At 36.3% G+C, this 15,363-nt stretch overlaps 2 protein-coding genes across 2 annotated transcripts; both read right to left on the bottom strand.

The window, feature by feature from the left end:
• Positions 1-332: 332 nt before the first annotated feature.
• Positions 333-1,304, bottom strand: LOC109554033 (putative olfactory receptor 8G3). Its single transcript, XM_019954342.2, has one exon. The coding sequence runs from the start codon at positions 1,266-1,268 to the stop codon at positions 333-335; it is 936 nt and encodes a 311-aa protein (XP_019809901.1). The 5' UTR covers positions 1,269-1,304.
• Positions 1,305-10,608: 9,304 nt separating this feature from the next.
• Positions 10,609-11,568, bottom strand: LOC109554032 (putative olfactory receptor 8G2). Its single transcript, XM_019954341.2, has one exon. It carries the CDS (start codon positions 11,542-11,544, stop codon positions 10,609-10,611), a length of 936 nt encoding a protein of 311 aa, XP_019809900.2. The 5' UTR covers positions 11,545-11,568.
• Between the last annotated feature and the right edge of the window lie 3,795 nt (positions 11,569-15,363).

The following is a 15,363-nucleotide window of genomic DNA, read 5'->3' as shown; positions in this document are numbered from 1 at the left end:
CTACTTTAAATTGCTGGGCTTTCTGCTTGATATTTTATACTATTTTAATCATGTATGCTATTATTTTATGATGATCATCATAGTTGTGGTTGTTTGTATCAAACTGGAGCTTCTTTAATTATTAGGAATCTGTGAGTTTATTCTTGTTATTTCTCCATACATAGTCACTGTAAAACAGTTTCAATGGAAGTGTCCCAGAGAGAATTTGGGAAAGGTATTATATGAGAAAATGATTCTGAATTTCCAAAAATTTTAACAATAAAACTAAAACATTGCCTATCTCAGCAAACCAAAGGCATATTTCTGATATGACACTATGACATTGAGTCTATTCATCTACATTTTCCACTCTCTAGAATTTTCTTCAGAGCAAATTTGACATCCTTATTCCGCAGACTGTAGATCAGAGGGTTTAGCATGCTTACAATGCAGGTATAAAACACAGAGGACACTTTCCCTTGGTCCATAGAGCTCACAGATGAAGGCTTCAGGTACATGAATGCTGCAGATCCATAGAAAACAGCAACAGCTGAGATGTGGGAGCTGCATGTGCTGAAGGCTTTGGACCTGCCTTCAGTGGAGTGAATGTGAAGGATGGTAGAGAGAATGAAAATGTAGGAAGCAAGGATGGTTAAAACAGGAATCAGGACATTAAAAGCACTAAAGACTAGAGCCAATAATTCATTCATGGAGATGCTAGAACAGGATAGCTCCAAGAGTGGGAAGACATCACAAAAATAATGGTTAATCACATTGGCCTTGCAGAAATGGAGTCTCAACATAAAGCCTGTATGGATTGCAGATTCAATGATGCACAAAATATAAACTGTCACTGTGAGCTGGAAGCACCTATAACAAGACATGATGACATTGTAAAGCAAAGGGTTACAGATGGCAACATAGCGGTCATACGCCATTACAGCCAACATATAACATTCTGCAATAATAAAAACAATAAAGAAATAGAGCTGAGTCATACATTCAGGGTAAGAGATGACACTTTTCTCTGTCATAAAGTTCACCAGCATTTTAGGGGTAACGACAGTGGAATGACAGAAATCAATAAAGGACAAATTGGTGAGGAAATAGTACATGGGGGTGTGCAGGTGAGAACTGAGCCCTATCAGTGTGATCATGCCCAGGTTCCCCACCACTGTGACTGAGTAGATCCCTAGGAAGAAGACCAGAAGGGGAATCTGGAGCTCTGGTTTCTCTGTGAGCCCAGCGAGGATGAACTCAGCCACTGAGGAGTGATTTCCAGGGTCCATTTTCTTCTCAGCAGGTTCTAGGTTTAAAAATGAGAAAATGAGTGTACTTTTCTGTTAAGGTGTGTGAGAGACAGAGAGAGAGATTTTTGGACATATGTATGTGCATGTGTGTGCTGCAGAGAGTAATCCTGCTGAGATCATTGTTTATTGGTCATCAGAGGACATAGTGTGGGGATTTCTTTAGCATTTATTGCCATTCTAGGACGACTATGATTCTGGTTGAATTAGAATGCTATGCTAAGTCACTTCAGTCATGTCTGACTCTGTGCGACCCCATAGACAGCAGCCCACCAAGCTCCCCCGTCCCTGGGATTCCCCAGGCAAGAACACTGGAGTGGGTTGCCATTTTCTTCTCCAATGCATGAAAAGTGAAAAGTGAAAGTGAAGTAGCTCAGTCATGCCCAACTCTTAGCGACCCCATGTATTGCAGCCTAACAGGCTCCTCCATCCATGGGATTTTCCAGGCAAGAGTACTGGAGTGGGGTGCCATTGCCTTCTCCTGAATTAGAATAGAATTTATAAACTTCAAGAATTTTATAATTGAGATATTTCATAAAGTTTAAGAGAAACACTGATTTCTGGACTTTTAAAGTCAAACAAATTGAACATTTCTACTATTCATTTGAGCACTCTTCTTTACTCCAAATTTCTGGATTCCAACCTATTTCAAGTCAGCAGAATTTTACATCGAGGCCAAGATTTTAAGTTTTATAAGCATGAGCATGATATAGACACAACTTATCATCACTTCATATAGTCAAGTGGAACTGGATCTCATGATATGCTTGTGGGTAAGATGGAATTCCATGGGCTGGTCACTTTATGTCTAAGTCACTTCAGTCGTGTCTGACTCTGTGTGATCCCATAGATGGCAGCCCACCAGGCTCCCCTGTCCCTGGGATTCTCCAGGCAAGAACACTAGAGTGGTTTGCATTTTCCTTCTCCAATGCAGGTGTAAAAGAACATATCTGAACACAAAGGATATCTGTTGATTCAGGGATTCACCAATATGGTTGAGCATCACAGTCACATAGACAGAATACAATATTTATAAAAATAATGAGTGTAAAAATGTAAATATATTATAATTAAAACCACAAGTCCTGAATCATCATCCTTAACATTCTTTACTTCAGGGATATATTAATCTCTGTAGAACAGCTCTGAAATGATTTTTGTTTCTGTCTATTCTTTCACTTTCATGCATTGGAGGAGGAAATGGCAACCCACTCCAGTGTTCTTGCCTGGAGAATTCCAGGGACGGCGGAGCCTGGTGGGCTGCCGTCTATGGGGTCGCACAGAGTTGGACACGACTGAAGCGACTTAGCAGTAGCAGCTGTTCTTCAAAAGATTGCCTCTACAGCTTTAAATAATTCATAAATCTTGGTACTTCCAGAATTATCAACCATGAGCATTTTATCAAATTTCTATTTTATTATCTATGTTGTTACTTTAGTTAACTTGCTGGCATATTGAGTGCAGCAATTTCACAGCATCATCTTTCAGGATTTGAAATAGCTCAACTGGAACTCCATCACTTCCACTAGCTGTGTTTGTAGTGATGCTTCCTAAGGCCCACTTGACTTCGCATTCCAGGATGTCTGGCTCTAGGTGAGTGATCATACCATTGTGATTATCTGGGTCATGAAGATCTTTTTTGCATAGTTCTTCTGTGTATTGTTGCCACCTCTTGTTAATATCTTCTGCTTCTGTTAGGTCCATACAATTTCTGTCCTTTATTGTGCCCATCTTTGCATGAAATGTTCCCTTGGTATCTCTAATTTTCTTAAAGAGATCTCTAGTCTTTCTCATTCTATTGTTTTCCTCTATATCTTTGCATTGATCACTGAGGAAGGCTTTCTTATCTCTCCTTGCTATTCTTTGGAACTCTACATTCAAATGGCTATATCTTTCCTTTTCTCCTTTGCCTTTCACTTCTCATCTATTCACAGCTATTTGTAAGGCCTTCTCAGACAGCCATTTTGCCTTTTTGCATTTCTTTTTCTGGGAGATGGTCTTGATCACTGCCTCCTGTACAATGTCATGAACCTCCATCCATAGTTCTCAGGCACACTAAAAAATTTAATCCTTTGAATCTATTTGTCACTTCCACTGTATAATCATAAAGGATTTGATTTAGATCATACTTGAATGGTCTAGGGTTTTCCCTACTTTCTTCAATTTAAGTCTGAATTTGTCAATAAGGAGTTCATGATTTGAGCCACTGGAGTCAGCTCCCAGTCTTGTTTTTGCTGACTGTATACAGCCTCTCCATCTTTGGCTCCATCAGTCTGATTTTGTTATTGACCATCTGGTGACATCAATGTCAGTTTTTGTTCCAATCCCAAAGAAAGGCAATATCAAAGACTGCTCAAACTACAACACAATTGAACTCATCTCAGATGCTACCAAAGTAATGCTCAAAATTCTCCAGGCCAGGCTTCAACAGTACATGAATCGTGAACTTCCAGATGTTCAAGCTGGATTTAGAAAAGGCAAAGGAACCAGAGATCAAACTGCCAACATCCACTGGATTGTTTAAAAAGCAAGAGAGTTCAAGAAAAACATCTACTTCTGCTTTATTGACTATGTCAATGCCTTTGACTGTGTGGATCACAATAAACTGTGGAAAATTCTGAAAGAGATGGGAATAGCAGACCACCTGACCTGCCTCTTGAAAAAATTATATGCAGGTCAGGAAACAACAGTTAGAACTGGACATGGAACAACAGAATGGTTCTAAATTGGGAAAGGAGTATGTCAAGGCTGTATATTATCACCCTGCTTATTTAACTTATATGCAGAGTACATCATGAGAAAAATTGGGCTGGATGAAGCACAAGCTGGAATCAAGATTTCCAGAGAAATATTAATAACCTCTGATTCCCTGGTAGCTCAGATGGCAAAGCATCTGCCTGCAATGCAGGGGACCCTGGTTCGATCCCTGGGTAGGGAAGATCCCTTGGAGAAGGAAATGGCAACCCACTCCAGTATTCTTGCCTGGAAAATCCCATGGACTGAGGAGCCTGGTAGGCTACAGTCCATGCATTCACAAAGAGTTGGACACAATTGAGCTACTTCACTTTCACTTTCAGATATGCAGATGTCACCACCCTTATGGCAGAAAGCGAAGAAGAACTAAAGAGTTTCTTGATGAAAGTGAAAAAGGAAGTGAAAAAGTGACTTAAAACTCAACATTCAGAAAACCAAGATCAGGATATCTGGTCCATCATGTCATGGCAAATACATGGGGAAACAGGGGAAACAGTGACAGACTTTATTTCAGGGGGGGGCTCCAAGATCACTGCAGATAGTGACTGCAGCCATGAAATTAAAAGACACTTGCTCCTTGGAAAAAAAGTTATGGCCAACCTAGACAGCATATTAAAAAGCAGAGACATTGCTTTGCTAACAAAGGTCCATCCATTCAAAGCTATGGTTTTTCCAGTAGTCATGTATGAATGTGAGACTTGGACTATAAAGAAAGCTGAGTGCTGAAGAATGCTTTTGAACTGTGGTGTTGGAGAAGACTCTTGAGAGTCCCTTGGACTGCAAGAAGATCCAACCAGTCCATCCTAAAGGAAATCAGTCCTGGATATTCATTGGAAAGACTGATGCTGAAGCTGAAACTCCAATACTTTGGCTACCTGATGCAAATAACTGTCTTATTGGAAAAGACCCTGATGCTGGGAAATATTGAAGGCAGGAAGACAAGGGGACAACAGAGGATGAAATGGCTGGATGGCATTACTGACTCAATGGACATGAGTGTGAGTAAACTCCAGGAGTTGGTGATGGACAGGGAGGCCTGGCATGCTGCAGTTCATGGGGTCGCAAAGAGTTGGACATGACTGAGCACCTGAACTGAACTGAACTGAACTTTAGTTAAATCATTAACACTGCCTCCTTTTTAGTCTAATATTTGATGCTTATATTTTTAAAAAATGTTTTTCTTAGTTGATCTTTATCTTTAAAAATGTTCTTAAAAGTTTTTAGAATCTTGGAATATTTTAAAGATATTAATATCTATTAATCAAAATAATATAAAACAAATAAACCAACAAAGCCTCCAATGTAATTCTGATGATTAGCCAGCTTGGGGTACTAGTGAGTGACACAAAGTCCATGTAACAGCATGTTTTAGGTGGAGAACTTGAGAAAATTTTTTCTCCTTTCTTTTCCTTTAATGTTTTTATTTGTTTTACTCCTTTCTTCCCTTTCCTTGTTTTCATCCTTCTTTCTCTACCTCCTTCCTTCATTCTTTCTTCAATAATTTAGCAAAAAGTGCTGAAACAGCACTTTACTACAAAATGAAGTTTAGTCAAGAGTATAAAAATTGAAAAAAACACAGTTACGAACCTGTGTGAAAAAGAAGAGTGAAAAAGTTGGCTTAAAGCTCAACATTCAGAAAACTAAGATCATGGCATCTGGTCCCATCACTTCATGGGAAATAGATGAGGAAACAGTGGAAACAGTATAAGACTTTATTTTGGGGGGCTCCAAGATCACTGCAGATGGTAATTGCAGCCATGAAATTAAAAGACACTTACTCCTTGGAAGGAAAGTTATGACCAACCTAGATAGCATATTCAAAAGCAGAAACATTACTTTGCCAACAAAGTTCCATCTAGTCAACGTTACTGTGTTTCCAGTGGTCATATATGGATGTGAGAATTGGACTGTGAAGAAAGCTGAGCGCTGAAGAATTGATGCTTTTGAACTGTGGTGTTGGAGAAGACTCTTGAGAGTCCCTTGGACTGCAAGAAGTTCCAACCAGTCCATTCTGAAGGAGATCAGCCCTGGGATTTCTTTGGAAGGAATGATGCTAAAGCTGAAACTCCAATACTTTGGCCACCTCATGCGAAGAGTTGACTCATTGGAAAAGACTCTGATGCTAGGAGGGATTGGGAACAGGAGGAGAAGGGAATGACAGAGGATGAGATGGCTGGATGGCATCACCGACTTGATGGACCTGAGTTTGGATGAACTCCGGGAGTTGGTGATAGACAGGGAGGCCTGGCATGCTGCAATTCATGGGGTTGTAAAGAATCGGACACGACTGAGCGACTGAACTGAACTGAACTGAACTGAATATTCTTTATAAAGAAGCATAATATGAAAATAAAATTGGAGTGAAGACTCAGAGGGGCATGCAAATTTGAGCAGGTCTCCTAATGGATTCAGAGCAAGGTAGCTAAATGTTTTGTAACTTTTGTTTCAAAATGTCTTCTGTTATTTATTAGTCCTGATCCAAGTTCCATTTATAAACCTAATGTAAGAATTAGGTGTATATCTCATCCTCTGTCATTCCCTTCTCCTCCTGACCCCAATCCCTCCCAGCATCAGGGTTTATTCCAATGAGTCAACTCTTCACATGAGTTGGCCAAAATACTGGAATTTCAGCTTTAGCATCATTCCTTCCAAAGAACACCCCAGGACTGATCTCATTTAGAATGGATTGGTTGGGTCTCCTTGCAGTCCAAGGGACTCACAAGAGTCTTCTCCAACACCACAGTTCAAAAGCATCAATTCTTTGGTGCTCAGCTTTCTTCACAGTCCAACTCTCACATCCATACATGACCACTGGAAAAACCATAGCCTTGACTAGATGGACCTTTGTTGGCAATGTAATGTCTCTGCTTTTGAATATGCTATCTAGATGTATATAACAATGACATATATGTTGGATTTAAGTCATTTATCAGAATATAAGATGAAATCACTGAACATTAAAAATGACAAAGATACTTCTTACTGGCCTTTAGCTTATTTGACTTTTAATGGGGATAGGAAGGAGTACAATTAGAAAAGAGCAGTTGGGACTCCTCTCTTTCTCTCAAATTTTTCTTTTCTCAGTGAAGCTTGAGCTTTAATTTTGCCAATGCTCCCTGATTAGTGCACACTCTGTGATCAGCAAAACCTTCCAAGTTTGTACAACCTAGACCCTGATGGTGACGGCAACTGGAAAAATGAGTAGAAACACTGAAAACAGTTGAAACAAACAAATTGAAATTTAGCAAAGCAAAGAGTATTTATGTTTAAAATTTAGATTTTAAAAAACCTAATTCTTTGTATACTGGACATAGCTTTGGGTGCCATTCACTTGAAAAGAATAAGGGATCAATTCTTTTTTAACTCAATAAAACTCACAAAGTAAGTGACTGGTTAATAATGATATTAGTTTCAGATTGCACTTGAAGAAACACAATGTCTAGAGTATGATCAATAAAAAATCCAATAACATTATTTTCTAATACTAGTTCCATGGAACTACAAAGCCACAAATATGAGGAAGTGTGAATGAACCAATACTTCATCATATGTTAAACTGATCACCATAGTCACATGCAGCCTGATTCACTTAATCTGTCAATTCACACAAATATTACCATTTTCTATGTGTGCAATTAGGTTAAGAAGCACTGTGCTACACTTTAATTATTTCTGGAGTTTGGAGTTTAGTTGTGGATATTCTTTTTAAGGAGAGATATTGACAAGATAAAAAGCAAATAAAGACTGTGTAAAACTTGAAATATATTTGAGGGTGTTGGGATAATTAACAGATTTCATCATATTCTCAAGGGACTCTAAAGAGACAAATGTCATTTTATATATGGCATTTGAAAGATCTAAGAATACAAGGAAAATATTCTAAACCTTTGAGTTCTTTTTTTAATATAAATTTATTTATTTTAACTGGAGGCTAATTACTTTACAATATTGTATTGGTTTTGCCATACATCAACATGAATCTACCATGGGTGTACACATGTTCCCCATCCTGAGCCCCCCTCTCACCTCCCTCCCCATACCATCCCTCTGGGTCATCCCAGTGCAACATGTCTATTCTTAATCACTAAATACTCTCAAACAGACTCAGTTCACATCTGATTCCTTCCAGTTTCAGAAATTACATTCAAATTCAGAAAATGTTCATTTTCTGGAGTAAGTCAAATTCTCTCAACTTGTCTAGATTTTTACTTGCTCATGTTTTCACATGAAATAAGTCTCACCACCTCATTCATCTCTATTATCTGCTAAACAGTTTTTCTTTACTAATCTCATTTACAACTAATGTCATCATAGTAGTAGTAGTGATAGCTGCTCAGTCATGTCTGACTCTTTGCGACCCCATAAACTCTAGCCCACCAGCCTTCTCTGTCCATGGGGTTCTCCAGGCAAGAATACTGGAGTGGGTTGCCATTTTCTTCTCCAGGGCATCTTCCCAACCCAAGTATTAATCCCAGGTCTTCTGCATTGTACAGCAGATTCTTTACCACCTGAGCCACAAGAAAAGCAGAAATCCTTAGACTCCTTCTAATCGATTAGATTTTCTTACTATATGCTCAAGAATCTTTCATTTCTAAACAGCACATTTTCAGACTCCAGCTGCACTATAAGTCAAATGATGAACAAATCTGACTTAGTCTCCTCTATATCCAAGAAAATAGCCCACATCTGGCACATCATAGCAAGTTTAAAAACATGGGTTATGAATAAGTTGATAATTATATGAATGAAGAAGTTGTGGAATATTTGCCTGAATGCCAATGAGTATTACTTTCATAATTGAAGTCTCAAATATCAAGTACAAAATTAACACACTCACCTTTCTTTGTTCCTAGAAATCAATGCCAAATCTATTTCACAGTGTGTTCTCAGGGAAGTATAGCACTAGTGTTAGTGTGGGGAGTGATAGGTTCCCAGCATTCTGCTGTCTTTACTGCTGGGAGAGCAGGTCTGACAGCCTTGGTCTTAAGAGTCAATTTTGAAGCTGTTCTGCATCACACATCAGCATCTCCAGTTCTAAGTCTTCAGTGTTGTTTCTTCAGGGTAGCAAACATCCTGACCTTTCTCAGTTCTCCCCTGAGTTCTTGTGATCACCATACTATGAGGTTTGTACTGGATTTAGATATACCAGACAATAAATAACATGGAGTCAAATACTCCCCAAGGATTTTCATTTCTCAAGAGACTGGTTCTTGAGAAAAGAGGCAATTGCAGGTGACGGGTCCCCAGTTAGCCAACATTTTCTTTCAAAAGGTATTATTTGTCAATCCTGAACTTACCAATTAGTGATAAAGATTTGTTCACAGAATCTCCTGAAGATTTTGTTAAAATGCAGATCCTGATCCAGCCAGTCTAAGTTGGATCTGAAATTCTGCATTTCTTACAAGCTCCTACCAGTGCTGTGGATTCATGGTCCAGACTGCGAATAGCAGATTTAGAGTATCAGGACATATTCTGACAATTTATCTTACTGTTAATAAAGCCAGAAAGCTTTAATAATGAATTAATATCATTTTTCATGTAGTAAATATATTTAATTTTTATAGAAATAGGTGATATAGATAATTGATTTAAAAATGAAATCTATATATAATTGAATTTTATAATTATGGGGCAAGAATTCAGAATATTGATGTAGTATTTGGGGTTTTTTAATAAAAAGTAATAATTTTTATTATTATAATAATTTCACTAATAATAATAATTAATATCACTAATAATTTTACTTGTTAAATTGTATATTTAATGAAATAGTTTCTTATTAGGCAATTATATTTCATAAAATCTTTTTTTTATATATACTTTTGCTTTTTTTCCAAAGCTGGAATAACTGGAAGCAATCTTAGATTTTAGCATGATGTAAGATAAATTGGAAACTTACATTAGGGAGCACTTATAAAATATGATTAAATATATTAGGTTCAATTATTTTTAAAAGATTTACAGTTGGGTGACACAGTGCTTCTCAATCACTTTTCCACATTGAAACTGTCAAAAAACTCAATCATTTACTCAAATGAAATAAGCTTCAATTATACTAGAGCTTGCCATAAGAGAATATGGTAAACAGTTACCCATTCAAAGATAGGGCATAGTGTTTATATTTCATAAATCATTCATTATTTGTTATTTTTATTGAAATATAATTTCTTTACAATGTTAGTTTTTCCTTTATAACAAATGATATTTGTTTTTCTGTTTCTGCTTTACTTCACTCTATAGGACAGATTCTAGGTCCTTCCACATCTCTACAAATAATAGCATAATAAAATATATTACTATAATTTTCTTCATCATCATCATTGCTGTAGTTTTGCTTTATTGTAGTTCATTAAAAATAAAACAAAGGCTCTGTTAATCCTCAAGAACATTTTATTTTATTCTTCCATTTCTCCATTCATAATCTTTGTAATATAACTTTGAAGAAGTGTCCAGGAAGAGAATGTTAGAGATGAGTTATATGGGGAAGTGTCACTGAAGCTATAAATATTTAAATAACAAACCTAACTCACGGCAAATTATTACTATGACATCACGATACAGATTCAATTCATGAATGTTTTCTACTGTCTAGAATTTTCCTCAGAGCAAACTTGACATCTTTATTTCTCAGACTATAGATCAAGGGATTCAGCATGGGCACAAGGATGGTATAAAACACAGAGGACACTTTCCCTTGGTCCATGGAGCTCACAGATGATGGCTGCAGGTACATAAATGCTGCAGATCCATAGAAAATAGCAACACCTAAGAGGTGGGAACTGCAGGTGCTGAAGGCTTTAGACCTGCCCTTGTTGGAGCGGATTTGGAGGATGTTGGAGAGGATAAAATTATAGGAGGCAAGGATAGTTAAGGCAGGAGTCAGGAGGTTAAATGCACTCAAGAATATGACCAATAATTCATTGATATAGATGCTGGAACAGGATAGCTCAAAGAGTGGGAAAAGATCACAGAAATAATGGTTAACCACATTGTTCTTGCAGAAAAAGAGTCTCAACATAAATCCTGTATGGACTGTGGATCCAGTGATGGCCAAAATATAAACTCCCACTGTGAGGCGGAAGCAGATGTGATAAGACATGGTGACATTGTAAAGCAAGGGGTTGCAGATGGCAACATAGCGGTCATATGCCATTGCAGCCAGCATGTGACACTCTGCAATAATAAAAACAATGAAGAAATACAACTGAGTCATGCATTCAGGATAGGAGATGATGTTCTGCTTTGTCATAAAGTTCACAAGCATTTTGGGGGTGACAACAGTGGAATGACAGAGATCGATATAGGATAAATTGGTAAGGAAATAGTACATTGGGGTGTGCAGGTGAGAACTGAGCCCTATCAGTGTGATCATGCCCAGGTTCCCCACCACCGTGACCACATAGATTCCTAGGAAGAGGAGAAAAAGGGGCAGCTGGAGTCCTGGATGCTCTGTGAGCCCAGCAAGGATGAACTCAGTCACTGAGGAGTGATTTCCTGCAGCCATTTCTCTCTGGGTAGTTTCTGAAGGGGAGAGAGTAAGGGACAGTTTTTGGACTCATGACTTTGCTATGCCCCCTATTAATGGCAAATTACATAGAAAATTAATTATTTGAATTTTCTCTTGCTTTCTGTGCATAATTTTTACTCTGGATAAGTTTACCTAAGTAATACTTTCTTAATTACATGTTTTTGCACCCTTATATTAAAGGTATTAAATTATCTAATTTAAAAGTATTTCAGGCCTCTGGCTGATTATCAGTTTAGGTTTTTGAGTGATTACTCTCTAGTTTGGACATTTCATTTATCTTTAAATGTTTTTTTCTAAAGTGTGGTTTGCAGACTTGAAAACTTAGAAGACCTATTAAAAATGACAGAAGCTGATTGAGCATCAACCTAGGAAGAGCAAATCCCATATAAGTGCAAAATCTTTTATTCATCAACAACTGATTTCTGCCAGGGGTGAAAAGAGACACATCATTACTAGATTTTGGAATTATTTTTCTGAAAATCAAAAATTTGGGTTTCTACATAAAAATCATCAGATTTTTTAATATTGTTCTTGAATTAAAATAACACAGACAACATTTATTGTGCAGACATAATACCGAATTGTCTCACCTTTAGCCTGTTTGTGGTCCAAATGCCTCTGTCTTTACTTGAGAGAAGAAATATAGTGCTTAAGCACTATATTTAAGTGCTTAAATTAAATAAGCACTTTAAAGTCCAAGTGTATGTGTTCTTCTACTGACCCATCATTTACAGTGATAAACCTGGAAAAGTAAAATAACTTCATTATTTAATTAGCAAGGTTTAACACTCTGAAAATGGTAATAATTGTTGTTATAATATGTTATCAATTCAAAATAAGAGATAATCATACACTTCAAAATACATAGAAAAATCAGTTATAATGTTTAAGCCATTTTTATCTTTCATTAACTAAGAGGGTATAAAAAGAGTCATAAAAATAGAGGATATAGAATAATAAACGCAGTTCCCTATTCTATTAAATAATAAACAGATTATTTTATCTGTTTATGGATCAAAGTATATTAAAATAATTTCTACTTGAATAAAAATTAAAAAGAAGAAACAAACTCTAAAATGTTCTACCTCACAGCTAAATAAAAATATAATTGAAATGAATCTTAATTCTAAGCAAAAAACTAAACTATTAAACTTCTGGAAAAAAACACTAAAGTATCATTTAAACTATAGTTTAAACACTAAACTATAATATTGTATAGTTAGTATGTATTAGAACACATGCTAACTGTACAATATTGATCAATTCTGTTATATCCAAATTAAAAATTGTTCTTCAAGTGTATTATTAGAATATTAAAAGCAAGCCACTGACTACAGACTGTTACTGAAAATATAAATTAATATTGAAAAGACAATAATACGAAGACAAGCAAATTAAAAAATAAGAAAACTATTTGAACAGATATTATCACAGAAGATAAAAGAATAATTAATAAGCATATGGAAAGATACTAAAATTACTATTCATCAGGGAAATTAAAACTAAACTAAAACATGAACGATAAAACACTGCTGCTGCTGCTGCTGCTAAGTCGCTTCAGTCGTGTCCGACTCTATGAGACCCCATAGACAGCAGCCCACCAGGCTCCTCCGTCCATGGGATTTTCCAGGCAAGAGTACTGGAGTGGGGTGCCATTGCCTTCTCCAGAAAAAACACTACACATCTACAAAGAAAAGAGAGAAGAAAGGAAACAGAAGTGAAAACTTACAACCCAAAGTTTTGAAACAATGTGAGGCAACCAGAGGTCTCAAATACAGATAGCTAAAAAAGGTATAAAATTGTCCAACGAATTTGGAAAACTGACAATTTTTATGAAGTCAAGATAACAAGCCAGAAAGAAAAACACCAATATAGTATACTAACGCATATATATGGAATTTAGAAAGATGGTAATGATAACCCTGTATGCGAGACAGCAAAAGAGACACAGATGTATAGAACAGTCTTTTGGACTCTGTGGGAGAGGGAGAGGGTGGGATGATTTGGGAGAATGGCATTGAAACATGTATACTATCATATATGAAATGAATCACCAGTCCAAGTTCGATGCATGATACTGGTTGCTTGGGGCTAGTGCACTGAGACGACCCAGAGGGATGGTACAGGGAGGGAGGTAGGAGGGGGGTTCAGGATGGGGAGCACGTGTATACCTGTGGTGGATTCATGTTGATGTATGGCAAAACCAATACATAAATATTCTATACTCTAATCCTTTGGGGCTTCCCTGGTGGCTCAAAGGATAATGCATCTGCCTGCAATGCAAGAGACCCGCGTTCAATCCTTGGGTTGGGAAGATCCCCTGGAGAAGGAAATGGCAACCCACTCCAGTATTCTTGCCTGGAGAATCCCATGGACAGAGGAGCCTGATAGGCTACAGTTCATGGGGTCGCAAAGAGTCAGACACGACTGAGAGATTTCACTTTCTAATCCTTTATTAATTATATGCATTAAAACACATTTTCCTATGTTTAAAAAATATATATTGTAAAGTAATTAACCTCCAATTAAATAAATAAATTTATATTTTTTAAAAAAAGATAACATAGTTTAATAACTCTAATCTTTGGTGTTTTACTCAAGATAAAAATAGACATATCCCTACATAATGACTTGTACAAAAATGGGCATAGAGTATTTGTTATTAACAACCAAAAGCATGAAATAAGGCAAGTATTCAACAAACTAAAATGAATTGTGATACGTATGCACACAGAGTAGAATACTACTCACAAATAAAATGCAACAAATCACAGATACATGCAGATTAATCTTGAAAATACTATCTTGAGTAAAAAGAGCCAATATGCATAGAAGAGAAGATGCATATTTCCATTTATATAAAGTTCTAGAAAAGGAGTCTAATCTATAAAGAGATAAAAATAGACCAATAACTGACAGCATGGGACATGGGAGAATAACTGGCAAAGGCCATGATAAAAGATTTTAGGGTGATTAAAAACATTTCATGTCATTACTGAGATGTTGCTTTCAATGCACAGTGTATGCAACTATCAAAACTCCTGTAGGTGAAATTTATTCTTAGAATGGGTACATAATTCTTTAAGTAATCTTAATAAAGTTGTACCTTGCTATGAGTGTGAAAAAAATATTAATATACCAAAATACATTTTAAAATAAATTAATAATATTAATTTAAATAGAAAATCTAACAAAAATTGGAAAGGGTTAAGGAGAATCCCAACAAGATTTGTAAATGTGTATAAATGTGTAATTTATGCATAATTTTACTGCATGTAGCAATTAAATGACATGTATTGTTCTTAAGAGGACATAGAACTTTTTAAAAATTATTTGTATGCACTTCACAAAATTATTTGTATGCAGGTTCGTTATTCAAGCTAGAATACCATTTCAAATGTTTTCACTGGTCTTCAATTTAAGAAAGGAACGACAGTAATTTTACAGATTTCCTTCTAAAATATAGAAAAGGAAACAATATTCAATAGTAATAATAACCTTGTAGAAAATGCAGAATAGATAATGAGTTCTAAAATCTGTTTAAAGAACAGGCATAGCAAGCAACAAACTTAATAGTGGAACATGACATATGTCCTCTGGTACTGTGAGAGTGACAAAGATAATTACTGTCACCATTCCTATTCATTATTTTACTGAACATAATAACAAATTCAATAAGGAATTAGAATAAATTAAGGATTGGAAAGGAAGAAATAAATCTCTTATGTATAAGTGATATGACTGAGTAGGTAGAAAAAAGTGATAGAGATAAGTCTTAGAAATTAATAAATTAAA

The sequence above is a fragment of the Bos indicus genome, chromosome 29 (assembly GCF_029378745.1).
Source record: "Bos indicus isolate NIAB-ARS_2022 breed Sahiwal x Tharparkar chromosome 29, NIAB-ARS_B.indTharparkar_mat_pri_1.0, whole genome shotgun sequence".
NCBI classification, from domain to species: Eukaryota; Metazoa; Chordata; class Mammalia; order Artiodactyla; family Bovidae; genus Bos; species Bos indicus.
This window is presented reverse-complemented; position numbering and strand designations above follow the sequence as displayed.